Source organism: Miniopterus schreibersii (genome assembly GCF_964146895.1).
Source record: "Miniopterus schreibersii genome assembly, chromosome: 2".
In the NCBI taxonomy this organism is placed as follows: Eukaryota; Metazoa; Chordata; class Mammalia; order Chiroptera; family Miniopteridae; genus Miniopterus; species Miniopterus schreibersii.
In genome coordinates, this window is record NC_138102.1 from 183,441,248 (window position 1) to 183,468,247 (window position 27,000).

A 27,000-nucleotide genomic window follows, 5' to 3' on the forward strand; every position below is an offset into this window, starting at 1 on the left:
TTCATTTTAAGGACCTGTGTTTGTTACAAATAGAGGGTCTAGGCCTCTGAGCAGCCATTTTCTTTAAAACCCAGGGAAACATAGCCCAGCTTGTCGGCTCTACTTATGTGTCTCTCAGTGCCATCCTCATTCCTCTCCAACAGCAAGAGCTGGCTAATTTTGGATACTCTGTGCCATGACACTATCCAGTCCTGGAGGCTGTAGAAACACAGCTAAATTAACGTCATGCAGCCTCATACCCAGTATAACAGTTTCTGAACAGATGGCCTCATACTTCGTGTTTACCAAAATGTGAGACTCTGAGAAGAGAATCCAATCTAATTTACAGGAAACCCCACACTTTAGGAAAAGGGAGCGAACAGGTGGTGTGTATACCCCTGCCCCACTTGTTCAGGCAAAAAAGTGAGACTGCAGAAATGGAGCTTCCCTTTGGTTCACCAATGGAATCCTATCATGAAGTGACCATCATATACTGAGTTTATTTGTACTCTCAAGTATTTAAATATCAACATGCACCCTTCCACTGAATGACTTCATGGGTCGTGGCCAACATAGAACTTGGACAGGAAATCCTTTGGCCTTGGTGCTTCTGTTTCATGGAAGAACCGCATAACGTGTGTCCGCTGCTTCCACACTTTAATTGTTTCCTCCAGTTCCATCTTTCCCTGCACAAGTGAGGGGAGAGGTCTTCAGTAAAAGTGACCCAGTGAAAGGAATACAACACAAGGCCAGGATTCCATTTATTGCTCTGGCACTGACGTGAGTGACCTTGGGTAAGTAATATACTCTGTCTAGACCAGTTTCTGCATCTGGAAACAGGCACTGGACCAAATGATGTCTGAAGGCTTTCAAATATTTTAACTGTGGCTAACTGGTCTAAGGAGGGACTTCCAGGTCAGTAGGCCCCTGCCCCATGATGCCTAACCTGACTGGTTTAACTTACATTTCTGCTTAACATGCTGAAGCTCCCTCCCATTGATGCTCATGTGACTGGTCAGAGAATCAGGGCCAGGATTTGGCCCCGTTTACACGTAAGCTGGCAACCAGGTGAAGCAGTAACTTCTGGAGAAGAGGTTGAAGAGTTCACAGGTTCATGCCTGTGTCATTTATAAAGCGCAAGCCCCGAGAGATTTTCCCTGCACGGTCTTACAACCTATTTAACCACTACAACCTCCAAGTGCAACTCTTCCTTTGAAACTCTAGGTAACAGTTGCTGACCCAGCAGTTGCTTTTAAAACTTGGAAACAAAATGCTCATTTGGGAAGAGTGAAAAGCTCTGGACAAGTTGGCTGTTCTTTTAAATTGGTTAGGGAAGGTCAGTTACCTTAATGACCAGAAGATCAACCACTCTGGGGTCTGTGACGTGGGCATTCTTCATAAACATTTCTCGGACTTTATCCCGTCCCTGTTTCACAGAGATGTCTAGCTGGAATAAGTTCACTAAAGAGAAAACATGATCAGGGTAGAAATTATATGGTTAAAACTTCTTTTTTAAATTTGAGTCCACGGATATTCGTTAAACACATAGAGGTTCCCCACTCACTTCATTCACCAGATATTAGCCGGACCCCAAGCTCGGTGCTTGAGGATGTGAGGAAGTGTGAGACATGACTCAGGCCCTCAAAGAGCTTACGTTTTGTTTGCGGAGAGACCACTGCATTTGAAGGACAGTATAGCACGGTTCAAGCATGTGAACGACCTGGGTTCGAATTCCTGCTGTCAGTTATCAGCTATACGATCCTGTGTACGTTACTTCTCTGTTCCGGAGTGCATTTACATATGAGTGAAGTGAGGACAGTGATAGCACATATAACTCCAGAGCTGTTGGGAGGATTCTGACAATGTGAGATGCTTAGAACAGTGCCTGGCATGGAACAGGCCCTCAATACATGTTAGCATTATTATTATATGGAACATCTGCCCAAAGATCATGGGTTGAAATTAAAGGGAAATGATGTGTTGTAGGTGTGTGCACCACACAAAATTAGAGTTGAGGGAGACTGCTGAGGGTCTGTGCAGGTGGGGAAGGCTTCAATCCAGCCAGCAACTACCATGTTAAGTTACTGGCGGAAGGAGAGAGGTTTATGATGTAGGTCCTGTTCTTAGTCTTAAATTCTAATTAGAGGGACTGTTATCCATGAGTACAAACATGAAATCATAATATTCAGCAATCCCTGATTAAATAAGTGCCTAAGATAGTGGCACAGACTCCACTACCTGGACTTCAGATGACGCATGTGGATGTCCTTTGAAAATTAGGCTTTAATCATTTTTATTCCCATCCCGGGGCAGTCAGCCTTCAGTGAATTTGCTGATGACAAGAAGGGCATGAACAGGGCCTTGTATGGTAGGTGGAACAAGGACAGAAGAGGGTGAGGGGACAGCAGAAACGAGGCCCTCAGGCTAGGCCGAGCATTGTGGGGGAGGAAGGAGAGCAGTGTGCCCACTTGGTGAGGCACCATCACCGCCAGCTCTGAAAACCAGTACTGAGAGCTCGTTAGCGACTGACTAAGAAAGCGCGAATCTTTAACTATACTCATAAAGCTTCTGCTGAGGAAATACTATGCCATGCTGCAAAGGCAACAACGTTTCTGGTCCAACCACAGCTGACTACACAGTCCCAGAAACCGAACTGCAGCCCGACTTCATCGCATCGTAAGTGTTAACAGGGCGGACGGGACCGAGGCTAGCTCACACTGCAGAGAGCTCCGTATCCAGTGCTGTGCTGGAGCAGGTTCTCGTGGGCAGCCAATTCTACACATCTCCCCAAATCTGCTGCCTCGCTGACTTCACTTTGGTACCTTAAAATCAACCGTGGTGGGAGTATTTACACCATGGAAAACAGTAAACATTATAAATCTAGGTTTCCCGTCCAAGAGTTGGTTGTTAAAATAGTATAGTATCATATTAGGAATTTCAGAAAACAGCAAACAAAGGGAGGAGACATAAAAACAAATGTAAACTAATATGGATCCTAGAATTTAGAATCTTACCACTTGAGGTGGGCGGGGGGGGGGGGGCTAGAGCACTACTGGTCCCTGGCAAACTTGGGCCTGGAATCCAGGGTGTTCACTGTTTTGTTTGAAAATTTACAATTGGTACTCTTTGAAGGAAAGAAATATGAGGAATCTTCCCCCTGCTATCACAGTATAACCCTTTCCTACATTTTTATATTAGATTCCTGCCCACCTTGGGAGGAAAAAACAAGGTGCCCCTAGGCACACCAGGGGAGCTGGTGCCCATTACTCCCGTTCCTCCTGACCTCCTGAACCACACACCAGGGCAATGGGTGTATGCATCTTCTCCTCAGGAAAATGTCACATGTACGGATGCAAAGTTTTGCTTACAATGTCAGTTCACAGATCCCTGAATGTCCATCCTCCCAGGTTAAGAACCCGGCTCAAGAGAAACAAATTCCATGGCTTTGCTGTAGGCTCCTTCCTCCCATTCTAACCCCTGAACACAACCCTCCACCAGTGAGAAAGGCTGTAGGAAGGCAAACTGGAACAGTCTAATCTATAGCCTGCTGAATTGTTCTTTGGTCTAAATCAGTGGTTCTCAAACCAGTGGTGACTTTGCCTCCCCCCCACACCCGCCACCCCCCCTAATATTTGGCAACATCTAGTGGCATTCTGAGTTGTCACAATTAGGGGGAGAATGTTACTGGCATCTAGTGGGTAGAGGCCAGGGATGTTGCTAACATCCTACAATGCACAGGACAGCCCCCTAAGACAAAGAGTTATCCAGCACAAATGTTGCTCTTGAGAAACCCTGGTATAAATCAACTCCAACTGTTCCCTACCTCCTGTAACAGGAAAAGATTCTGGGCACTCACAGAAGTATTCTGCTAGGCAAACTTTTTTTGAAACATCTGAATTTAAATACACACTCTCCACACCTATTATCCACCTGTCCCCTGAAGGCATTTGAATTTGCAGTCCCTGAATCAGTAGTTCACTCAAGTTTCTCCCTCCCCAGTATCTTGTGGGTTTAAGTTCCCGTCATTCATAATTTCTCAAAGTCCGCTTGAAGACAGGGACACTGTGGAGCAGTCACAGTTCGCATACATTCAAGAACTTCTGCAAGGAGGCTGCTGCTAGGGCAAGCCCCATAAATAACAATGGTGGTGATAACAATAAAAACAACAGTAGCAGCCCTAAGTACCAGGCGCTCTCCTAAGCATTCCAGATATGTTAACCTATTTAATATGGTAACTCTCTGAAGAAGGTACCATTCTTACCCTCATTTGATAAATGAGGAAACTGAGGCACAGCAAGATAAAATAATTTGCCCAAAGCCACACAGCGAGGAAGGGACAAAGCCTGGAGGCCAGTCCGGTAACCACCACATTCTACTCACACACAGGCAGGGAAGTAGCAGCCCTGAGAGGTGCCATGGCGCTCCAGCTTGAAAACGCCTTCCCGCTCAGGCTAGCCGTGATGGTCTGCGTTAGAACGCACCGAATCAATGAAATAGGACAGCGAGTCCCTGGCATGTGTACTGACAGCCCTGAGGGGGCTGCCACGATAAGGAAACAAAGTCTCTGAGCCCCGCAGTTTGTATTTCAGTCCGTCCCATGAACAGACTGTTCTCTGACATCGAAGTGACTGCAGGGCTCTCAAGTAGAGGGCCGGCCAGCAGGGGGCAGAGAGGAGCCCCCAAGGATTACCAGGGGGGCGGGCAGAGAGAACCCAGGGACCGAGACTTGGGAGACTGAAGGGGGAGGCGAGAGCACCTCGCAGGAGGGAAAAGGCATCGCGGGCTCATGGATGACCTTGGGAAAGTCACTTCTGGTTCAGTTTCTTTAGTGAGCGATGTGGGAACCAGATGCGCGCCCAAGCCCTACAGCCACTTGGGTTATCCAGGTGACCTAGGGGCGTCTGTACGTTCTTTTGTAGCCCTGCAGTTGACTTTGGATTCCAGATCCACCACGGGCTAGCTGTGGGCTTTGGAAGGGTCACTTCCCCTCTCGGTGCCTCAGTTTCCTCCCCTTATAAAATGAGTATGTCATTGACTGTCCCTCCCAGGGTTTCGTTAAGAATTCCTGGCGGCCACGGGTGCCAAAGCGCTGAGGGCGCCTAGAAGCGCGGCACGTACGCAGGACACGGCTGGTCTGACCCCGGCGCCGCTGCCAGGTCGGGTCCACCACGGCTCGGGTGACCCTCCTCCCCTGAAACACGCGGGTCGCCTCTGCCCGGAGAAATCGGAGGCCAGGACGGCTGCGACCTTGAGCGGCTGCCTCCGGGACCCCGCGTACGCCGATGCTTCTCACCAGTGGTCGGCACCTCCCGATACCAGGCGCGGTAGAGCTCGCGCACCCTTCGCTTCGCCTCGTTCATGTCCCGACTGAAAATGGGCTTCACCGAGGTGCTGGCCGCAGCAGCAGCAGCCCGGCGGAGGCCGCTCGCCGCCATCTTGCTAAAGAAACCGCTTCCCAACCCCACCCCCTTTCAACTCACTAGTGAGGCCAAAGGATGAAAATAGTTTCTTATTGGCTGAAATGGGAAGCCACGCCCCTAAACTGCACGGGGGCGGGAGGATGGCTCTGGGGCTCTCTGATTGGCCGGCAGGCCTCTATTTCCGGGTGAAAGAAGATCGGCTGGTGGCTGCTGACGCTCATCATCAGATACGCAAGCTTGTCAGCTGAACGTCCTAACGGTCGTCCGACGGCGCCGCCAGGGGGCGCGCGGGCCCCGGGCTGACCGCAGGGCCGCGAGCTGGCGCCCAGCCGCCGAGCTGCGGGGCAGCCCCGGGTCCCGCGGCGCTCGCGTGGTAGCGCCGTTGGCGCGCCTGCCTCGCGGCGCTTCCTCGGTTGGCTACCGGGGCGCCGGCCGCGGGCTCCGAGGTGACGGCTGAGGCAGATAATGGCGCCTGGGCTGCCGTGGCGCCGGCGTGGCCCCTCTGCGGCGTTTCCGCAACTTTCTATGCCCCGTAAGTCAACTCTTTCGAAGCGCGGTATAGATGTGAACGCGCTTTCCCGGCCTCTGCTTCTCGGCGCTTCTCGACAGCCCGGGGAGGTAGGTTATATCATCAGCCCCATTTTGGACAAGGACATTTTCATCCCAGACTGTGCGTCTCTGAAAAACAGCCCAGACTTTTGGAGCTAGGAGGGGCGCTAGGTCGTCCATTCGGGGATCTCTTTCTTTCCTGGCATTTCCCCCCGCTGAGGTTATTTCCGAGCATGAAGGGGGCTAGACGTGTGAAGGGAAAAAAGCAGGTAACATGACAGGCCTGCACTGGGTCGTTACCTAGCCTTCTTTAATCTCACAGATCAGGTAGGTACTGTCAGCATCCCCGTTTTACAGGTGGGGAAACCGAGGCTGTGCCGAGCGTAGGTCACTTGGCACGTTAGGTTCTCCCTCCCTGCCACCCATCCCCTGCCCCCTGCCCTCTGCCCTCTGCCCCCTGCCCGGGGTCCATGATCTTTTCTGAAAGTGCAGTTGACAGGTACCTTGTGAGTGTCGGGGAAGGAGCAGGGGCTGGGCCGGAGCTGAGCTCTGGGCCCCAAACCAGCACGGGGGATGGCCCTGCATCTAGCCCACTCTTTCTCATTTTAAAGGGTTAAAAACTTGGATTTTATTCCCCCTTTATTTTAAAACGTATTTGTACATTTGCACGAGTTCCACAAAAGATAGCACGTAACATATACATGATAAAGCATGCTAATAAAAGGAAAACTTCTGAACCCCAGTGCCCAACTTAAGAAGTGGCAGTACAATCAAGGGTTCTATAAAGCATACTATGTGCCTGGTAACCCCTGTTTTAATCTATTCAGGCACATTAACTTGGTTAAGCCTCATAACACATTACCTATGAGATAAGTGGGGGTGTACCCATTTTACAGATGAGGAAACTGAGACACCGACTAAGTTATGTGACAGCATTGGGTTGAGACCTAGGTAGTGGCTCCAGAGTCTGTGCTCAACCTCTCATAGCACCTATAGCATATCTCCCTGTGTAACTCTAACCTGGTCCATGCTTCTGCCTCCTCTAGATAAAACCACTGTCATGAATTTAATGTTTAATGTTCCTTCTCATTAAAACAAAACAGAAAAAGACCTTTAAAATAATCCACAAACTGGGATAAAATATTTGCAAGTCATATATTCCATAAGGGACTTGTATCTAGAATATATAAAAGGCGCTTACAACTCAATAATAAAGAGACAGCTTAATTAAAAATGAGCAAAGGTGACACCAATGCTGATGAGGATGTGAAATAGCAGGAACTCTCATTCATTGCTGGTGAGCGTGCAAAATCAGACAACCACTTAGGAAGACAGTCTGGCAGTTTCTTACAAAACTAAATATGCTCTTAACATATGATCCAGGAATCACATTCCTCGGTATTACGCACTGAATCGAAAAGTTATGTCCACAGAAAATCTGCACATGGATGTTTATATTCATAATTGCCAGAACTTGGAAGCAACCAAGAAGTCCTTTAGGAAGTGAATGAATAAATAAATGGTGGTATGTGCAGACAATAGGATATCCTTCAGCTATCAAGCCATGAAAAGATATGAAGGAAACTTAAATGAATATAACTTAAGTGAAAGAAGCCAATCTGAAAAGGCTACATACTGTGTGATTTCAGCTGTATGACATTCTGGAAAAGGCAAAACTATGGAGACAATGAAAAGATCATTGTTTGCCAGAGACTGGGAGGAGGAATTGATGATGAATAGGTGCAGCAGAGGGGGTTTTTAGGACAGTGAAACCATTCTGTATGATACTATAATTGTGGAAACGTCATACATTTGTCCAAACCCATAGAGTGAACCCTAATGTAAATTATGGGCTTTGGGTGACAGTGGCGTGTCAGTGTAGGTTCATTGGTTGTAATAAAAATGTATCACTGTGCTGAGGGATGTTGATAGTGGGGGAGGCTGTGAGTGTAGGTGTGTGTTGGGGGGAGTAAGGGATATATGGAAGTCTCTGTATTTCCCACTCAGTTTTGCTGTGAACCTAAAACTACTATAAAAAATAAAGTATTTTTTTAATAGGCAAAGGATTTGAATAGCTATTTCTCTAAATTATATATATAAATGACCAATAAGTACATGAAAAGACACTCAACATCATTAGTCATTAGGTAAATGCAAATCAAAACTATAAGATACTACTCACTCACTGGAATGCCTAGAATAAAAACCATAGACAGTAGTGTTGGTGAGGATGTGAAGAAATTGGAACCCTCAGACATTGCTGGTGGGACTATGAAATGGTGCAGCCACTTTGGAAGACAGGCAGTTTCTTAAAAAGTTAAGCATAGACTTATATACGAACCAGAAATTCCAGTTCTAGGTATCTACCCAGGAAAAATAAAAACATTTGTCCACATGGACACGTGTACATGAATGTTCATAGCAGCATTATTCATGATAGCCAAAAATAGAAACAAAAGTCCATCAGCTGGATGGACAAGGAAAATGTATAAGCAAAATATGATACATCCATACAGTGGAATATTCTTCAGCCATGATGAACCTTGAAAACATTATGCTAACCCAGCTGGGCATGACTCAGTGGTTGAGCATGGACCAAAGATCCAGGAGATCGCCTTTCGGTTCCCCGTCAGGGCACATGCCCGGGTTGTGGCTCAGTCCCCAGTCCGGGGCTTGCAGGAGGCGTGCAAGAGGCCCCGATCAATGATGACTCTCTCAACATTGATGTTTCTATCTCTCTCTCTCCCTCTCCCTTCCTGTCTCTCAAGTCAATAAAAACATATTTTTAAAAAACAAAACAAAAATTATGCTAAGTGGAAGGAGCTAGACACAGAACAACACATATCCGATAATTCCTTTTGTGTGAAGGGTTCAGAAAAGGCAAATGTATATAAGCAGAAAGTAGATTAGTGCTTGTCAAGGGCTGAGAGTGGAAATGAGGAGTGAATGTAGCATGAAGTTTCTATTTAGGCTGATGGAAATGCTCTAAAATTAGTTTCTGGTGCTAGTGCACAACTTTGTAAATATACTAAAATTCACCGACTTGTACACTTAAATGGGTGAAAGCTAAATTTTATGGTATGTAAATTATATCTCAGTAATGTTATGGGAAAAATGGTCTCTGATGATTTTTCAAATGTGCAAAGTCCAGTATATTTTAATGATACCTTCTTGCTCTCATCACCTTAAAACAGAAAAATGCACTATTTGTCCTTATAAAAAACAATGATTTTAGACAGTTGGGAAAGGACAGCACAATACAGGAAGTGAACGTCCTCCACAGAATTAGAGGCAATGTGTTATATAATGAAAAGAATTGAGAGCTAGTCCCTGATATCAGTTACAAGCTGCATGTCAAGTTACCTTAACATAAGACTTCATTTCTCTAGTGTAAGTGCCCAGGACTGTAATTGCTGGGTCATATGTTTGTTGCATATTTAGTTAAGAAATTACCAAGTTGTTTTCCAGGGCAACTCTACCGTTATTCCCGTTAGCAATGTGTGAGTGAGATCCAGTTTCCCCATGTGCTCTTCAGCATGTGGTAGAACAACTTTTTTTATTTTAGTCTTTCTGATAGGTATGTAGGGTTATCCCATTGTTGTTTTAATTTGCATTTCCCTAATGGATAGTGATGTTAAACGGCCTTTCACATGCTTATTTCTCATCTTATATTCTCTCTAGTAAAATGTCTTTTCATGTCTTTTGCCCATTTGCCAATTAGATTGTTTACCTGTTGAGTTTTGAAAGTTCTTTATACAGGGGTGGGCAAAAGTAGATTTACAGTTGTGAATACATGAAACAGAGTTTATTCTTGTAGTGTTATTTATTAATTGTGTTATTTTCCATACAAACAACTGTAAACCTACCTTTGCCCACCTTATATATTCTAGATACTAGTCCTTTGTCAGATATGTGGTTTGCAAATATTTCCTCCACTCTGTAGCTTGTTTTTTAATCTTTTCAACTGGATCTTTCACAGAGCAAAGTGTTTGGATTTGATGAAAACCAATTTACCAATTTTTTTTCTTTTCTGGATTATGCTATTGCTGTCAAATTTAACATTGCTATGTTTTTTAGCCCTAAATCCAGAAGACTTTCTATAAATTTTTTTATACTGTTGTTTTACATGTAAGTATGTGATCAATTTTTAGTTAATTTTTGTATAAGGTGTTAGATTTAGGTCAAAGTTCTTATTTATTTATTTATTTATTTATTTATTTATTCTTTTTTGCCTATGGATGTCTGGTTAGTCCAGCACCATTCGATGAAAAACCAGCCTTCTTCCACTGAATTGCTTTTGCACCTTTATTAAACGTGAGTTGAGCGTATCAGTTGGTGACAATTTCTCTTAGTTTTTCTTTATCTGATAATTTCCTGATTTCCTCCCAGCATTCCTGAAGGATATTTTCATTGGATGTGGGGGTCCCTGTTGACAGTTCAACAGTTAAAGAAAATGTGTCATTTCCTTCTGGCCTCTATGGCTTCTAATGAGTAATCAGCTGTCATTCCAATTGATTTTGAATGACAAATTCAAGGTGGTGTTTTTCTCTAGCTACTCTCAAGAGTTCTTCTTTAGTTTTCAGAAGTTTGTGATGTAGCTTGATGAGGACTTGTTTGAATTTATCTTGCTTAGGATTTGCTCAGCTCCTTGGGATTGTCATGCTTTTTACAAAATTTGGAAAGTTTTCTCTCAGTATTTGTTCGGCCGTGCCCTCTTTCTCCTCTCCTTCCAAGACTCTGATGACACGATGCTTGATCTTTTTATAGTCCCATGTCCCTGAGGCTCTGTTCATTTTTGCCTCAGTCTGTCTTTTTCTGTTGTTCAGATTGAGTAATTTCTACCGTTTTATCTTCCAGTTCACTGGTTATTTTCTGTTTTCTGCTTTTGAACCCATTCACTGAGCTTTTTATTTCAGTTATTGTTCTAAAATTTCTATCTGGTTCTTCCTTATATCTAATGTTTTTCTGCTGAGACTATTTTTATTTTGTTTCAAGCATGTTCATAATTGCTTGTTGAAGCATGTTTATAATGTATGCTTTAAATCTTTATCAGATAATTCTGTCTCTGTCATCTTGCCGCTGGCTTCTAGTGATTGTTTTTTTGTTCAGTTTAAGATGTTCCTTGTTTTTGGTATGATGAGTGATTTTTTTTTTTTTTATTGAAACCTGGATATTTTGGGTACTATGTTATGAGATCCTGGGTCTTATTTAAACTTTCTCTTTTAGCTGGCTTCCTTTGACACCAGCAGGGGAGGTGGAAGAGCTTCCTTGTTACTGTAAGTGAGGGTACAAGTCCAGGTTCTCCACTCAGCCTCAGTTGACACTAAGGGGTTGGGGCCCTGCATAGTAATTAGCAGGAGTCAGAGCTTCAGCTCCCCACTAGTCTTTCCCTGGCACCTCTCTGGTTGGCAAGGGTAGGAGTGTCTCATAACTGCTTCTTCTCCCATGGACTCAGCACCAACACCATGGGAGGAAGGTTACCTTTCTATCTATGGTCAAAGGTGAAAGTTCTGACTCTATTAGGTCTCCTCTGATATTCCCCAGTAGGGAGGGGGTGGTATACCAAGTGTGGCCCTTCTGATCACAGGGCCCTATGTGACTGCACAGATTGCAAGCCTAGGAAGCTAGCCCTGAAAATAACCTTATCACTTCAGGTTGCTGCCTGAAGAGGGAGCTCCTACAAAGCATGGGTCTAAGTCATAGATGTCAGAAGCACAGAGGAGTGGGCAGGAATCTGGGACTCTGGCCCTGTCACTCACCCATGTGACCATGGCATGCATTTCTCAGACATTTCCTGCTTGGTGTTCTCTGCCACCCATTGAGCCAAATGCAGAGGACATAGAGAAGATGGAGACGTAGTCTTTACCCTCATAAAGCCTTGGCAATGCATATGCTCCTGGAATCTGGACAAAATTCTGGGTTGGGGTGAAGGGCAACAATGCCTCAATTACTTAACGATTCATCTGAAGTCCCGGGTCATGGAGTCTGTGCCACTGTTTTAGGCACTTATTTAATCAGGGATTGGTGAATACTGTGATTTCATGTTTACATTCACGGATGGCAGTCCCTTTAATTAGAATTTTAAAAAATTTTATGAGAGAGAGAGAGAGAGAGAGAGAAACATCAATTTATTATTCCACTTATGTGTGCATTCATTGGTTGACTCTTGTGTGTGTCCTGACTGGGGATCAAACTTGGAATATTGGGATGATGCTCTAACCAACTGAGCTACCAGGCCAGGACCCCTTTCGACTTCTAATTTTACCCATATGTTATTTAAAGGTATGTTGTTTAGTTTACGAATATTTGGTGATTTTTCCAGGCGTTTTCTGTTACTGATTTCTAATTTGATTCCATTGTAGTCAAAGGACATACTTGAAATGACTTTACTCTTTTAAAGTTTACTGAGACTTGTTTTATGATCTCTTGGTTAATATTTCATGTAAATGTGAAACTCAGGCATTTGTTAGTTTTAACCATCCATAGTTTTGTAATTATTATTTAGCTGCATTTATAGTAATTTGGGGAAGGTAGAAATTATTGCCTTGAATCAGAAGATGTCTATTTTTTAAAAATATGTCTTTATTGATTTCAGAGAGAGGAAGGGAGAGATAGAAACATCAATGATCAGAGTCATTGATCGGCTGCCTCCTGCACGTCGCCTACTGGGAACGGAGGCCGCAACTTGGGCGTGTGCCCTGACAAGGAGTTGAACTGCAATCTCCTGGGTCATAGGTCGATGCTTAACCACTGAGCCACACTTGCTGGGCCAGAAGATGTCTATTTGATGTCTTCAGGCTCCTCAATGGCAGGCTCTGTGTCCTGTTTACCTTTCTGTCCCCTTGGCATTGTTCCTGGCCCCAAATGGAAGCTCAGCAGACACTGATTGGGTGAATGGATGATACTTAGAAATTGTCAGGCTGTGTTCCTGTTTTTGATTCAGAAAATATGCTTATTGTGTTATGTGACAAGACTGAATCTTACACACCTTTGTGTCTTTGTACAGCATTGATGGCATTGAATGGAACCAAAGAGATATCCACAAAGGTGCTGGCTCTGACTGATGGGGGTTTAAAGCCACCCTGAGGCAACTGACAACCTGCACTGGTCAAGGTTGGAGAGGCTGTCCTGTCATAAAGCCCCCTAAGATGTGATGTCACACACAGAGAGCACTCTCCTTGCAAAAGGGAGGGGCTGTATTCTGGACTCCTAGACATAGCTGGCTCCAGTACCCTTCTCAGGTTCCACCCTGGAGCCCGAGGGAAGGTGAATAGGCTGCACGAACACTGATACAGTCAACGGAGTCTGCAAACTGCAAACCGCCAAAGTTGTCAAGGTTGGCATATTTGGTAAGTGGGCTTGAAAGGCAGTAAGCAGCCTAAGCCGGTGACGGCTGTCTTTACCACTCCTAGCCTACCTTTTGGGCTTCCCTTCCTACTTGGCCTTCCCCTTCTCCCCATCTTCTCCTCTCCTTTAGGACTCATTTTCTCTCCTTTCCTCCTCCAAACCTCCTCTCAGAAAAAGCCCAATAATTTCACTCACACTAGTTGTAAATGACTAACAAAGTTTACTGTTGAAGACCCTGCTGGCAGGATTCCCAGAGGGGACCAGCAAGGGACACTGAGGCGCTGTGGTGCCCGGCAGAAAAATGGAATGGGCCAAGGCCTGAAAGGGGCCCACTGGATTTGGTGACTAGGAGCATATTGGTGACTTTGGTGAGAGAAGTTTCAAGGACTTAGGGGGACAGAAACAGATTGAGATGGGCTGTGGAGTACAGGAGAGGTGGAGAGGAGTGAAGACATCCCCTGTAGACTGCTGCTCTCTCAAGGAGACTGGTATGAAGGGGGGCCAGTTAGGACCGTTGCTGAGAAGGGATATAGGTTCAGAGAGAAGGCCTTTTTTTTTTTTTTAATATATCTTTACTGATTTCAGAGAGAGGAAGGGAGAGAGAGAGAGAGAAACATCAATGATGAGAGAGTCACTGATCAGCTGCCTCCTGCACATACCCTACTGGGGATGGAGCCTGAAACCCGGGCATGTGCCCTGACTTGGAATTGAACTGCAGTCTCCTAGATCATAGGTTGATGCTCAACCGCCGAGCCATGACAGCCAGGCAGCCTTTTTTTTTTTTATAGAAGGGATGAGTGATGTGTTTAAATGCTGATGGGAAGAAGCCATTAGGGAAGGAAAGGCTGAATATATGAGAGAGGAGACCCCTCAAATGCCCAGGTTGTGAGAAGACCAGATGGAATGCAGTACCGAAGGGGGTGGTCTCAGAGAGGGGAGGGCAGCCTCCTCCCTTGAGGAAGTAGCCTGTGAGAAGCAGAGAATGAATGGGTGGGTTTGGTGGTAGAAGGTAAAGTGAACTCCCATCTGGTGGAGGTTTCAGTCTTTAGAGGGATTCTGAAACAGTCCCTGTGGAAAATGGGAGCTGACTTGGGGAAAGGAGGCTCACTCAGCTACATCAAGGATCCTGCCCACATTGGAAACCTTAACTTTACAATGGTGTCAATTTGTAGGGAATGCTGACACTGATGATGGGGTTCTAGACAGAATATTTTGAGGAGGCTAGGGAATCTCCCCCAGTACTCCCCAAATTATTCCCCAAATGCTGCATAACCCAGAAAGTACTTTAAAGTATTTTTAAATCATTATTTACTGTTATAATTCACCACCTACACCCTGGGGATGTTTTGTACCAAATGTTCAGTAGAGCTATACCTTTTTCCTTCATCCTACCCCCCCCCCCCCTTTCCCATTCTTTTCCCTGGGACCTACCTTCCCACCTCCGAAGGCACTGAAAACATCTTTTGCTTGGGGTTCTGAGGTCTTGGGAGAAATTTCTGAGCATTTCCCAAGCTCCTAGTGCTAGCCCATTCCATCCTGAGTTTGACTTCCATCCATGACCAGCAGGCCTGCCTCTGGCTGAGCCCTGCCAGTGGAGGTCCTTGCCATTCCCCAGCTGCCTCTCGTCTGTTGTGATTCCTGCAAGCCAGGGAGTGAAGGAACACTGGGACTCTGGGCCTCTGTGATACATGGACTGTTGCCTATTTTTTCTTCTTAGACTGAAAATGGTGTTTGGTATATGCTACCAGAGAGACAGGTAAAGTTTGGGTGGGCCCTGTTATCACATCCCAAATGACCAGGAAGGGGAACCCCCGCTTGGGAAAATAGTGTTCTCTATAACTTTTTCTTGACCGTTAGAGTGTCTCTGGGACTCAGGGTCAGGGTAGAGGGCCTGGTCCTGGCAGGTGGGACATGGCTCTGTGTGTGTGCATGTGTGTGTAGGCAGGGAGCCAGCCACCTTCTTGGCAATGCCCAAATGCTCTGCTTGTCCCAAGGGAGTGGTCACAGAAAAGAAAGGTGGGTCCTGGGATCTGATTTCTAACCCTGGTGTAGGACCTATCAGTCTAGAGTAGGGAGGGCTTTGGAGGGCTACAGGAGAAGAGCTAATCCAGCATTGTGTAAGTACCTGTGAGTGCCCAGCGGAGGTCAGGTCCCCGCCTTCTGGCTAGAGTGGCAGGATGGACTCATGTTTACAAGTACGGAAGGAAAGGGAGAGGGTGGGACCTGGGCTCCTTGTCTGCTCCAGGCTCCAAGTCTGGCTTTCGAAGGTGGCAGAGGCACAGAGTCGGCATAGAATCCTGCTGGCCAGTCAGTGGAGAGCCCAGGCTGAGCCCTGTGGCAGCTGATGGGTTTTTTCATCCAAAATGGTGACTGCACATGCCCCGTTAGAACAGGTCCTGGATTGGGGTGGAAAGCCAGTACCCACTGGTGAGGGCATGAGAGAACCTGCCTCACACTCAGCTCTGCTCCCTTCCAGGCTCTACAAGTTCCTGTATGTAGTACAGATCTTCATTCTTTCAGGTAAGGGCCGGGTGCTGGCATGAGTTGAGGATGACGGCAGGACCTGGGCAACTGGTTCTCCCCTCATAGCCACCCAGTCTCCAGCTGTCCACCAGGGCTCCCAGAGGCCTGGCTCCCCAGGGGCTGGCCTTCTTGTTCCCCTTCTCCCCTCTGTGCCCTCATAGTGGAGCTGGCATTTGAACCCACATCTAACTCTAAAGGTCATACTTCACCCCCCCCAACAAACAAACAAAAAACACAAAAAAACTACAAAGAACCCCCCCCCCCCACAACCTAATAATGTCCTATAACAATGATTTTCAAGTTTTTGCTTACCATACCTTTTGAAAAACTGTCCCCTACACATTTTAAGTTAACACTTAACATCTTTCATAGTTTAAACAGTGTAAAAGGATATGACTTCTGGCATATTAAATACTGACACTTTAAAATAACTACATCACTCTTTTCAATGTTTTAACTAGTCTTTCCTCACCTACCTGCAGGAATGGTATATTACTATTTTCAGGAGTCTGTGGGGAAAACAGCTCCTGACCATGACATTGCTGGGGAATCATCACAGGTAAGCAAGGCACCTCTGTCAGGGCCTAGAGGCTGGGACGGGCTCCCTGGGGTCATGCTCCTTGACCCAAAACACATGCCCCACCCCTCGAGGGCTGGCTATATGGTCATCTCAGGCTCCGTGGCCATGGCCTGGACAAACCCAAAGGAGCAGATGTCTCCTAATGCATGTGAATAGTCCTGGAATGTGGTCTACACGCGTGAGCAGGGGGTGGTGAGCAGGACTCCTGCCTGAGGCTGCATGTCCTCTTTGATATCCCAGGACCAAGAACCCATGGCAGAAGCTCCCTTCCCAGCCCTTGGTCAGGGCACAAGTGGATGCTGCATCCACTGAGGTGCTTCATAGTTCTCACGTGTGGGAGCCCCTGGTGGAGTGCAACCTCCAGGTGCTTCCTGACGGGTGGGTGGTCTTGGGATATTACATGTTTGAAAGGACTTAATTAATACTCACCTGAGAGTATGGCTAGGTATAGAATTCTAGACTACAAATAGTTCCCCACATTCTAAAGAGCCTCATTGCCTTCTGGCTTGAAATGTTGGTATTTAAAAGTCTGATGAAATTGAATTCATAAAACAGACTTTTTTCCTTGACTCTCTGGAAGTTTGCAGGTTTTTTGTCCTCAGCGTTCTGAAATTCACTGAGGACAGTCTGCAGTGGGTTTTCTTCATCCATTGTCATGGGCACTTGGTGGTTCCTTCTCTTCTGCAAACTCATGTCCCTCATCTTTGGGAAATTGTCTTGATAAAGAAGGAATGTATTTATTTAGACTCTCCTGTCACCCCAGTCTGGTGCCTCTGTTCCCACTTTCAGAAAGACCCATGGTTTAGCTGTTGGCCCTTCTGATATCTTCTCTTCTTTCTGGGAAATACTTTTTCAACTTTTCCTTCTATACTGATCGGGTTTTTCATTCCCATAATCATATCGTAGTTTTGTTTTTCAAGAATTAGAGGTTGTTGTTTGATCATTTCTACTTTAGAGCCTATTCTTGTTTTATTCATGAACACAAAGTTCTATTTTTCTAAAGACATCAATGATGGTCTGAAGTTCCCTTAATTCCCTGGCCTGGCCAGTGAGCCCTAAGACATCCCCTCAGCCACCCTCCCTTCTCCTCTCTCCTTGTCATGCAGCCCATAGGAGAGACCTTAAGGCCACTGTGGGGGCTGATGGATAAGTGCTACCCCACGACCACTCAGGTGGGTAAGGGTTGGGGACTCTTCTTCCCCTTAGTGGGCGGCTGTCCCGGGCACCCTTGGTAGACACAGTGAGAGGCCAGGCCGGGCAGGGAGCGACTCCCAGCCACTCATGGCTGTTTCCCTCTATAGAGACGCAGAGTCAGGAGTGGGAAGCAGCAAGCTTCTAAGGTAAGTGAGGCCTCCCCTGGAAGGGCCTGGGGCTGGGGCTCTCTCCCGTCAGCTCCATGAGATCCAGGGATGCCCCGGCTCATGGCCAGGAGTCCCAGGGGTAGCGGCAGGATGCCTCCAGGAAACTCAACCCGCCCACAGCTCGAGAGGGAAGGACTTCCCTGGAGAAACCAAGAACCATGTACACCCCAATGTGGAGATGGCGAGGATATGGCGTCCTGAGGGCCCTGGGACCGCATTATGCCCACTTATCTCCTGGCAGGCCACCCCCCCCAAGGCACCGGGAGGACTGAAGGATGCTGCCCCCAAGGAAGGGACTGACATCCTGCCTCAGGATAAAGGGGAGGTGAGGTCCTCAGGACAGGAAGCAGCCTGCCCCACTCCTGCTGGGAAGGAAGTGGCTGAGGAGAAGGAGGCGGCAGGGACCCCAGGTTGTGAGGTAAGGAATCCCAGTGCTTCAACAGGAATGTTCCCAGTGTGGGTCCTACTAAGGAGCCCAGAGTGCTGCAGGATGGGAGGGGCTGTGGGGAGGGAGGGCAGAGGGCTGGGGCACCCCTGTGACTGGGCCAGACTGCCATCTCAGTGGCGCAGCTCTCTGTGGAGCTGAGAGGAGCAGGCGTGGTATGAGTAGGGTGGGTCTGAGGCCTGGCCTCCCCCAACTTCTGTAGTGAGGCCTCAGTTTTCCCATCTGTACAATGTAGAACCTGTCTCATCCCACCGCTGCTCCCCTTTTTCTTTCCCAGGGAAAGAAAACAGTCCAAAGGGAGACTGCTCTATCTCCTTCTGGTAAGAGAGCGCTCCCACCCTGCTGCAGCAGCCTGCCTCCCTCCCTAACCTTGGTGACCCTGCAGAGGTCACCGTAACCCAGCTCCTCTCAGACCCTCCTGTCCTGGGGAGGGGAGAAGTCCAGGGAGCCAGATGCCTGACCTTCCTGAATGAGCCTCCTGCCTCCTGTTTCCTGCCTGGCAGGCTGGACTCCAGACCACTCCCCTTGGACAGGAGGAAAACCTTGTATCAGTGCTACCCTGCGCCCCCACCCCCATCAGCAGAGACCTTAGCCCTGGCGAAAGGTTCCTCCCAGCAAGGGGGACACAGGGCATGCCTGTCTGTGTTCTGTAGAGGCCTCTGCAGTGGAGAGCAAGGAGGAAAGGCCTGGGGGGTGGGTCCCCCAGCTCCTGAGGAAGCTCCGGCTTGGCTGGTTCCTGGCCTCTCACAGCCCCGAGACTCAGAAGCACGAGTGACAAACTCCAATAAATGCACAAGGTGATGCCAGGGTGGCCCCGCTGCCTCCTTTCAGGGCCTCACCACCCAGTGTGGCCTGTCTACACTCCCTGTCCCAAAAAGTTGCAGGAATACTACACCCTGCCACCTGGCCTGACACAGCACAATAGTGGGTACTCTGGAGAGGCTGAAAGGGCCCTGGCTAGCCTTTGACTCCATGTCAAGGGACACACCAAGTTCCCTGATTGCTGAGAGCTGGGGAGCGCCCAGTCATGAGGGCATCTAGAAGACACTGGTGGAATTTGCCAGGGGTGCTGTTGATGCTGTTAGTTGGGGGGCTTCTGCCCTGAGAGTCTGAGGTCCCTAAGCTGTTAACTAAATACACCAAGGGGTCTCCCCAAGAGTGAGTAAGCATAGTCATTAAGAAGCCCTTGGTTGCCGCCTTTGTCTCAGTCTAGAGCCAGTTCATTCTGGGGGTGGGCACAGGTGGTGGAGGGCAGGCTAACAAGGTCACAGCCCTAGAGTCAGGGCAGGAAGTCAGGACCCAGAGGCCATCTGGTGCAATCTCATTGGCTGAAAGGAAGACAGAAGCCCAGGGTCACACAGTGTTGTGACAAGGACTAGAGCCAGGGTGTCCTCCTTCAAGGTGCTCATGTGGCCTCCTCCTGCTGTGGCCACCCATTGACACATGGGTCCAAAGTTCCACCCCTGTCCCTAGGACATGCCTGCAGCCCATGGGGGCTCATTCCCTGTCCCTGGCTAAGTGTCCTGAGAGCTGGGTCTGACCTGATCACTCCAAGGACCGTGCCCTGGGTTGGAGCCCAGACAAGTGTCCTCCAGTTCCAGCCTGGCGATGAGACAACGCTTACCTGGAAGGAGGTGGGCCATGAGCATCCCTGAGGGGCTGGGGAAGGTAGCCAACTCAATGTTGGGGTGACTGAGAGGCTCAGGGAGGTGGCTGGCTTCTGGGCTGCCATTAGGCTTCCCAGGGAGAGCTCTGCACCCAATGACTGAGCCTGAGTGTTAACCTGGCATATCACTTCCCAGCCTTCCTGAGTTCCCCACTTTTTGGGGTGTTATAGGTGAAGTGGGGGAGCAGACTTGATGTTGTTGGCTGAGCTGCTGACCTGTAGTACCAGGTGGGTGCCGTCAGGCCTGAGATTCGGCACCAGGCTGAGTGAGGCCCTCCCCATCCCCACAGGGCCAGCAGGAGCTGGGACCTGTGCATAGACTTTGTTACCAACCCAAGTAGCCAGTATTGGGTTTCCATAGGTGACTAGGGGTAAGTTGTCATTTTCTGAGCCTCAGTATACCCATCTCTCAAATGGGGTCAAGTGCTAGGTAGAGATGGATAAGGTGGGCTAGGCACTGGCCCTGGGGATGCTGTTGAGGCCCCATCACTGCCAGGGCTGGTTAAGGGGCCTGGGTGGGACTCAGAAGTAAGGCTAGAGCCACCAGACTAGTTTATTGTACATTAGGGCTCCCCGCTGAGGAGCAGGCTGGGGGCTTGGTACCCCCTCTAGTGGGGTACAGCACAGAGCTGGAACGGGGATGGGGTCACCAGGAAGCCAAGGACACCGTGGTCACTGGGGCGGGGCTCCCCAGCTGGCACCGAGAAGCTGAAGCGCTGCAGGAGGCAGGTGAAGAAGAGGAAGAGCTCCATGCGGGCCAGGGGCTCCCCGAGGCATGAACGGCGGCCTGTGGGTGGGGGGCAGGGCTCTGTGAGCCTGGGGCCTGGGCTCCATCCCTCCACGACTCCCTCAGGATGGGAAAGCAAGCTGGGCACCGCCAGGCACCTGCTGAGAAGGGCATGAAAGCCGCCTGCTTGACGAAGCGTCCCTGGGCGTCCAGGAAGTGCTCAGGCTGGAAGCGGAAGGGCTCCTTCCAGAAGGTCTCGTCCTTCAGCACTGACGACAGGTTGGTGATAAGTGTTGTCCCCTGGCAGGAGATGCCGGACATGGGTGGGGTCTGGGCTGGGGGATGCTGGGACCGCTGCCACCAAACATGCGTTCCACGAAGCCTGGAACACACCTGTTCTGGCAACCTCCCTGCCCCATGGGCACCCTCACTGCCGCCTGCCCCCACATGCACAGGCTCCTCCAACACACTTTAGTTTGTTTTCTCCACCCAGCTGGGGGTCTGCCTCTGCTCTCATCCCCACATCACCCAGGAGGGGCCAGTGGGTGCCTGTGGGAATGAGGCAGTGGCTAGGCCAGGGCTACCAGATGGTGGGTGGTGCTGAGCAGGGGCGAGGAGGGCCACAGGCCTACCTTAGGGATGAGGAAACCCTGCACTTCAGTGTCACGGGATGTCATGTGGGGCACGCCCAGGGGGATGATGTCCCCAAAGCGCTGCACCTCATGGAGCACGGCCATGGTGAAGGGCATCTGGGCCTGGTCCCCCATCTCTGGTTGCCGCGCTTGCCCTATTACCTCATCGATCTCCTGTTGGACGCGGCCTGGACAGACAAGCACCCCCACAGTGGTCAGGCCCCGGGGCTGGGCCCATGTGGGGAAGGAGTTCACTCTGCCCTCAGAGTCGGAACTCAGCCTCTGCTTCAAACTCCTGGTGGCCAAACCAAGCTCAGGGGTCCCAGGCTGTCCCTTTCCGCCCTCACCCATCCCACCAGGCCCCCAGGCTGGGCTCACGCTGCACATCCGGGTGCAGGATCATGAGCAGGAGGGCCCAGGTCAGTGTGGTCGCGGTGGTGACCATCCCAGCGAAGAACAGGTCTACCACCACCATGCGCAGGTTCTCATCATTGAAGCTGCTCTTGGGGTTCTCCTTGGCCTGGGCCATGCAGAGAGGGTGAGCTCAGGGGCAGAGGGAAGAAGCCCCCAAATGGCCGCCTACAATACACCCAGCAGCCTGGGTGCCAGATCACTGGATGACACACAGGCCCCACCTTGCCTGGGCTCACCTCATGGCACAACCCACAACCCCCCGGCTCTGTCCCTGGCAGCTGCCCCTTACCTTCTCCACCGCGTCCAGGAAGGCATCAGTCAGATCTCGGGGTGGCTGGGCCGGGTCCCGGGTCATCCTGTGCTCGGTGATCAACTCATCCGTCATGGCCATGAAGGCCTTCTGTGCCTTGAAGACCTTGGCAGGCAGCCCCGGGATGTGCAGGAGCACTGGGAACACTTCCAGCAGCTGTGCAGGCCACAGATGTGGGATCCTGTACTCAGGTGTTCCCCTTGACAAGTCAGGTCCCAGCTGCCGCCATTGACCTGGTTCCTCCCTACCTGCCGGCCTCCACCTTCTCCCGTGGCCTGGGCTGCCAGAAGGATAAACCCAGAATCTACCTGTCCTTGCTTCTGTGGCTTCTAATGGAGGTACAGGTTCCTAGCTCTCTCCCGGGTCTCATCCTGGCCTGCCCCGTCTTTTGTCTGCGATTCTCACCTCCAGGCCAGTCCTCTTGCAGGGGCCGCTTCTGAAATGCCCCTGCTCCAATGCCCCTCTTTAGAAACCCTCCTCCCTGAAGGCCCATTGCGGGCGCAGGCCTGCCTTCCACTGAGCTGGCTCAGCCGGCTGCTGCCGCTGGCCTCCCGCACCTGGCGCAGGAATCCCGCCTCCTCCTTGAGCGAGTCCTCCAGGCAGTCCAGCAGCTTGAGGAGCTGCGGGTCGTCGTACTCGAAGCGGCGCCCGTAGACTAGGGAGGCGATCACGTTGCTCACCGCTTTATTCAGGAGGACCTTGGGGCTAAAGGGACGTCCTAGGGGAGGACGGTGCAGATCGGGTCGCCTCCATCTCCCCTTCCCTCTCCCTTCCGCCTCTGTCTCCCCGCTCAGCCCCAGCACTCACCGGCCTGGTCAGCGAAGGCGGCACAGAGGCAGGTGGCCTCCTTGGTCACCCACTGTTCCAGTGACCTCTTGCCCAGGCCGAAGTCGCGCAGAGTGGACAGAGAGAAACGCCGTTGCTCTCGCCACGCGTGCCCGTAGCGTGCAAGGATCACTCCTGGGGCAGGGCAGTGGGCGAGGCTAGGGTGTGCCCTGGCCCCGCCTCTGCCCGCACATTGCTCTCCTATCCTCCCTGCTTCACTAGGGGCATGTCGGGGCCAGGTCCCCTGCCCACAAGTCCCGCCCCTTTTGGTGCAGGCCTCGGCCGCCTGCTCCGCCCACATAACTCGTCCTCCACCCCACCAATTCCCCCCAACTCTGACACCCCCTTCCAGCTGGGGCAGGTCCCACTGTCTGCCCACATTGCTCGGCAGCAATCTCTTGCTGGTGGCAGGTCTTGTCTCAGCCCACCCCCCATTGTGGGAAGGTCTGCCCACCCCAGGCCCCGCCCACACTGATTCTCCCCCACGTCACCCCACATCCTTCTCCCCCGCCCTTGGCGCAGGCTGCCCCCTCTGCCTGCCGCCCCTTGCACCACAAGTCCACGACTCTTCTCGCTTGGTCCTGCGGGGTCGCCTGTCACTGTGGCCCTGCCCCCCGCCGCGGTCTGCCCCGTCCTCCGCTCACCTTCGGAGCGCGGCCCGAACCCCAGGTGCTCGTAGACGGGCATAGGCGGTCGGTCGGAGGTGTCTTCGCTGCGGGACACGAGCGCCTCGCGCACGGCCGCCAGCCCGTTCACCACAACCACGGGCGTCCAGGCCATCTGCAGGCTGAACACGTCCCCAAAGCGGCGCCGCAGCTGCAGGCACAGGGGCGAGGGTAAGCTTGGCGCCAGTCTCGTGGCCCTAGCCTTGCGGGACACCGGGGCCGTCAGCAGCCAGTGGGTGCAAGGACTTTATCTGGCAGCGTGAGCATGGGGGTCACTTCCTCTGATCATCAAGGACCTCAGGTTGGATCAGACCACCCACCTATGACTTTGCAAAGGACACCAAAATAGTCAGTAGGCAAAGTTAGCACTCTGTTTTACAGGTGAAGAAACTGAGGTTCATAGAGGTGAGCAGTGAGGCCCAAGGACCCACAGAGCAAGATTTGAACCCATTCTCTACCCCCCTCAGCCTCGATTTCCTGATTTAAATGGGGCTCCTGACCGGACTCCTCTCCCCCATTCGCAAGACCTTTCCCCCCATCTAAACAGAAGGGACTCAGGCTCACATAATTCAAGCAAGGTCCAACCAGAACCCAAACCCACTAACAAGTCCCACCCCCTCTCCCAGCCTTTGCCCTCTCTGACCTTTGGAAAATTCAGAGTGTCCCACAGGCCCGGCACGAATGTCCTCAGGAAGCCCCTCAAACCTGTCTCCTTGGCTCAGCTTCTAGTCCAGCCTGTGGTTTCACTCCCACCATCTGCTGTGAGGTGGGGGCCCCATGACCTCTGCTGCCCACTCCCCAACCTTCCTCACCTGGTTAACAGAGTGAGGCATGTTCTTTAAGTCCATCTGCAGCAGGTTGCCCAGCCCGGGCAGTGGCACAGGGCCCGGCGGGTAGCGTGTGGCCCAGCGCACACGCCGGTGCATCAGGTCCACCAGGAGCAGAAAGATGGCCACAGCCACAGCCAGGGGCCCCAATGTGTCTCCAGTCAGCAGCCCCATGGCTGTCTGCGCTCTGGACTCCTCTGGACACACTGGCACCCTCACCACACCAAGCACCTAGGGCCAAGCCAGGCAGGGCACCCTCACCATACTCCGTGGGCTGGCCCGGCCTGGGCTTTCTAGATTATAAAGGGAGCCGAGACTGGCCTTTGCCCTCTGCCCTGACCCAACCTGTCAGGGGTGTGACAGGATGATGTAATTTCTTGACACCCTCACAGGCCTGCTGAGGACCATGAGAATGGATTCTCCTTCTGCCGGCTTCCTCTCCCTAGGCCAGATCCCCTTGGGCTCTGTGGTCAAGGAAAGATGCAAACCTCAGTACCACCCCATGCCAGAGCATGCCACCTCCAGGCTGGGACTGTGGCTACCAGGCACTCTTTCTTAGCCCCTCTGCCCCTTCCAAGCAGAGGGTGACCACATTATGCCAGGGCAGGGCTGCTGCCCGCTGGCCTCAGCACCCTCCTTCAACAGTAAAGGTCGTGGGATTTGAGTTTTTAAATCAGTGAAACTGGTGGGAACTTTGAGGCCAAACAGTCAAACTTGAAGACCCAGGAGCCCAGAGGTAGGGAAGGGGCATTGCCTGGTAAGGGTCGGGCCCCTCACCCATCCCAGGGGTATGTGAGGCAAGTTCTCACTCTGGAGATAGCTGCAGTCTTCCTGGGTCGAAGGTGCTCTCCCGCAGCTGAAGCAGGGCGGGAGGAAGCCCCCCCCCATATCCCCCAGTCCTCTCCCTCACTCCCCAATAGTAAGAGCACCGGGTCCCTCCTAGGGGGCCTCCGGGCATCAGAGCGCTGTGGCCTCTTGGTATTGGCTGTCAACGTCCGCAAATCCTGCTTGGTGTGTGAACACTTTCTTTCCCTTCCTGAATTCCCACAACCACACACACTTGCCAGGCCCAGACCCAGAGTGTGAAACTTGCTGGGGCCCAGCTGGACCCTCCCTGCATCTCGCCTTGGCCAGGGCTGGGATTCTGTTGCACCCATGCTGAGCGTCCCAGGTGCAGCACGGGGGAAACGAGGGTTGGCACCTGCTCCTACACAAGAGGCGCTGGAGGTCAGAGAGCTGGCACACCAGGCCAGCAGTGCAGAGACTGCTTTGAGGGTCATGGGGACATTGTCCCAAGCTGGAGCAGGACTTTCTGGGGAGACTTCAAGGAGGACTTTGACTCGCTTTGGCACTGCAAGCCAAGGTGACCTGGCAGAGGGACCAAGGTGCCACTGCCAAGTCCTATGCAGGGGTTGGTGAGGGACGGCGGGAGGAAGGCAGCTGGAGACAGGCTGTGCAATCTGGCTGAGGACTGGGCTCCAGAGGACCAGGTCCCTGGGCCTCCAGGGAACAGACCAGGAGGGCAAGACCCACAGGCAGCCTAGGGACTTCTTGGATCCAACTGCGGCTTCTCTTCTGGCCTCCACTGTGTGTCCCTGTCCCAGTGGGCAGCAGCTTTCTACCCAGGGCTGTCAGAATCCGGTGGTGGTTGCCGGGCAGCAGCGTGGTTCAAATGTTCCACACACAGTGGCCCTCAATAAACTGCCTTCATCTAGCCTTTGTTTTGGATGTTACGCCCTCCCTGAGCAGTCATCCTAAGGGGGACATGAAGGGCAGTGACATACCTATAACTTAGGCAGCGCCTTCCCCCTACCAGGGGCCTGTTGTCCAGGCCAGGCAGCCAGGGGGACACCTGCAATCATGAGGCCTGTGGCCTTTTGCCACCATTGTGTAATCGCAGCTTCTGTCTCTGCTGTTCACTCCCTGTCCTCCCCACAGCTCTCAAAGCAGATGGCTTTATGGTCCCCAGGACACAGAGGAGACTGAGTCTGAGGAATCCTTCAGGTGAGAGTTACAGAGCAGCCTTAGGGTCCATCTCAAACCCATGCTCTGAGCTACTGCTCTGCACTGTTCCGGCATAAGCTTCAATAAGGGCCAGCATGTGACAGATTTATTCTCTTAGAAACACAGCCCACCCTCTCTGGGCTTCTGCTCCGGTGAAGCCGCTGGGGCCAGAGGAGCGAGCGCCTGCCCCCCGGGACCACGTGTGCCATAGGTGGACACATGCACAAGGGTCCTCTGGACACTGCGACCCAAGACTGAATCCAGGGTGACGTCAGAAAGATGGCGGACCAGAGCGCTCCGGCCTCCGGGGTCCCCCAGGCAAGACGCCCCGGCGCTAGGCCCCCAGCGCGATGCGCGCAGCCCCCTTGGTGCGGGCTCTAGAAAGCAGGTGGGGCAGCAGCACCCAGCGGGCCGCCAGGAAAGCCGGTGGCATTTGGCTCGCCTTGCCCCTCCCCCCGCCCGCGGCATGGCAGCGCCCGCGGCCCAAACCCCCCAATTCCCTCTCTTCCTGGGGACGGCAAGGGAGCGTGGAACCTGTGTGCAGCTCGTGGGCGCGCCGCGGGCCCGGCCGGCTCACCTGCCCCGCAGCGCCGACTCCAGGGCGCCCCGGCGCCGCGGCGGGCGTCTGCAGTTCCGCAGGCCGCCGCCGGGGGCGCAGGAGCCCGCGGCCCCGAGCGCCGGGGAGCGGGGCGGGCCCGCCTTCCCGTTGTTTTACGGGCCCAGGGC

The 27,000-nt window shown here is 51.3% G+C and overlaps 3 protein-coding genes across 6 annotated transcripts; 1 reads left to right on the forward strand and 2 right to left on the reverse strand.

Moving 5' to 3' along the window:
- Positions 1-459: 459 nt before the first annotated feature.
- On the reverse strand, positions 460-5,469 carry NDUFA6 (NADH:ubiquinone oxidoreductase subunit A6). Its single transcript, XM_081128290.1, has 3 exons — positions 5,273-5,469; positions 1,325-1,440; positions 460-665 (listed from the first exon to the last, which is right to left on the reverse strand). The coding sequence occupies exons 1-3, from the start codon at positions 5,412-5,414 to the stop codon at positions 534-536; spliced, it is 390 nt and encodes a 129-aa protein (XP_080984416.1). The 5' UTR covers positions 5,415-5,469; the 3' UTR covers positions 460-533.
- Positions 5,470-5,628: 159 nt separating this feature from the next.
- On the forward strand, positions 5,629-20,798 carry LOC308552893 (uncharacterized protein). 4 transcript variants are annotated; one of them, XM_081128294.1, is made up of 11 exons: positions 5,697-6,017; positions 12,955-13,297; positions 15,013-15,051; positions 15,772-15,815; positions 16,301-16,377; positions 17,505-17,570; positions 17,700-17,738; positions 18,001-18,177; positions 18,482-18,524; positions 18,858-19,001; positions 20,724-20,798. In XM_081128294.1, exons 3-10 carry the CDS (start codon positions 15,020-15,022, stop codon positions 18,977-18,979), a joined length of 600 nt encoding a protein of 199 aa, XP_080984420.1. In that variant the 5' UTR covers positions 5,697-6,017; positions 12,955-13,297; positions 15,013-15,019; the 3' UTR covers positions 18,980-19,001; positions 20,724-20,798. The 4 variants fall into 4 exon arrangements, with proteins under 4 accessions (XP_080984422.1, XP_080984421.1, XP_080984420.1 ...); XM_081128293.1 differs by lacking the exon at positions 20,724-20,798 and having other exon boundaries at positions 18,858-19,012; XM_081128296.1 differs by lacking the exons at positions 15,013-15,051; positions 20,724-20,798 and having other exon boundaries at positions 5,629-6,017; positions 18,708-19,009.
- Positions 20,406-25,554, reverse strand: CYP2D6 (cytochrome P450 family 2 subfamily D member 6). The gene is made up of 10 exons (XM_081128292.1): positions 25,396-25,554; positions 24,256-24,734; positions 23,423-23,594; positions 22,761-22,913; positions 22,511-22,671; positions 21,933-22,109; positions 21,608-21,749; positions 21,230-21,417; positions 20,756-20,897; positions 20,406-20,657 (listed from the first exon to the last, which is right to left on the reverse strand). Exons 2-10 carry the CDS (start codon positions 24,442-24,444, stop codon positions 20,479-20,481), a joined length of 1,503 nt encoding a protein of 500 aa, XP_080984418.1. The 5' UTR covers positions 24,445-24,734; positions 25,396-25,554; the 3' UTR covers positions 20,406-20,478.
- Positions 25,555-27,000: the final 1,446 nt, after the last annotated feature.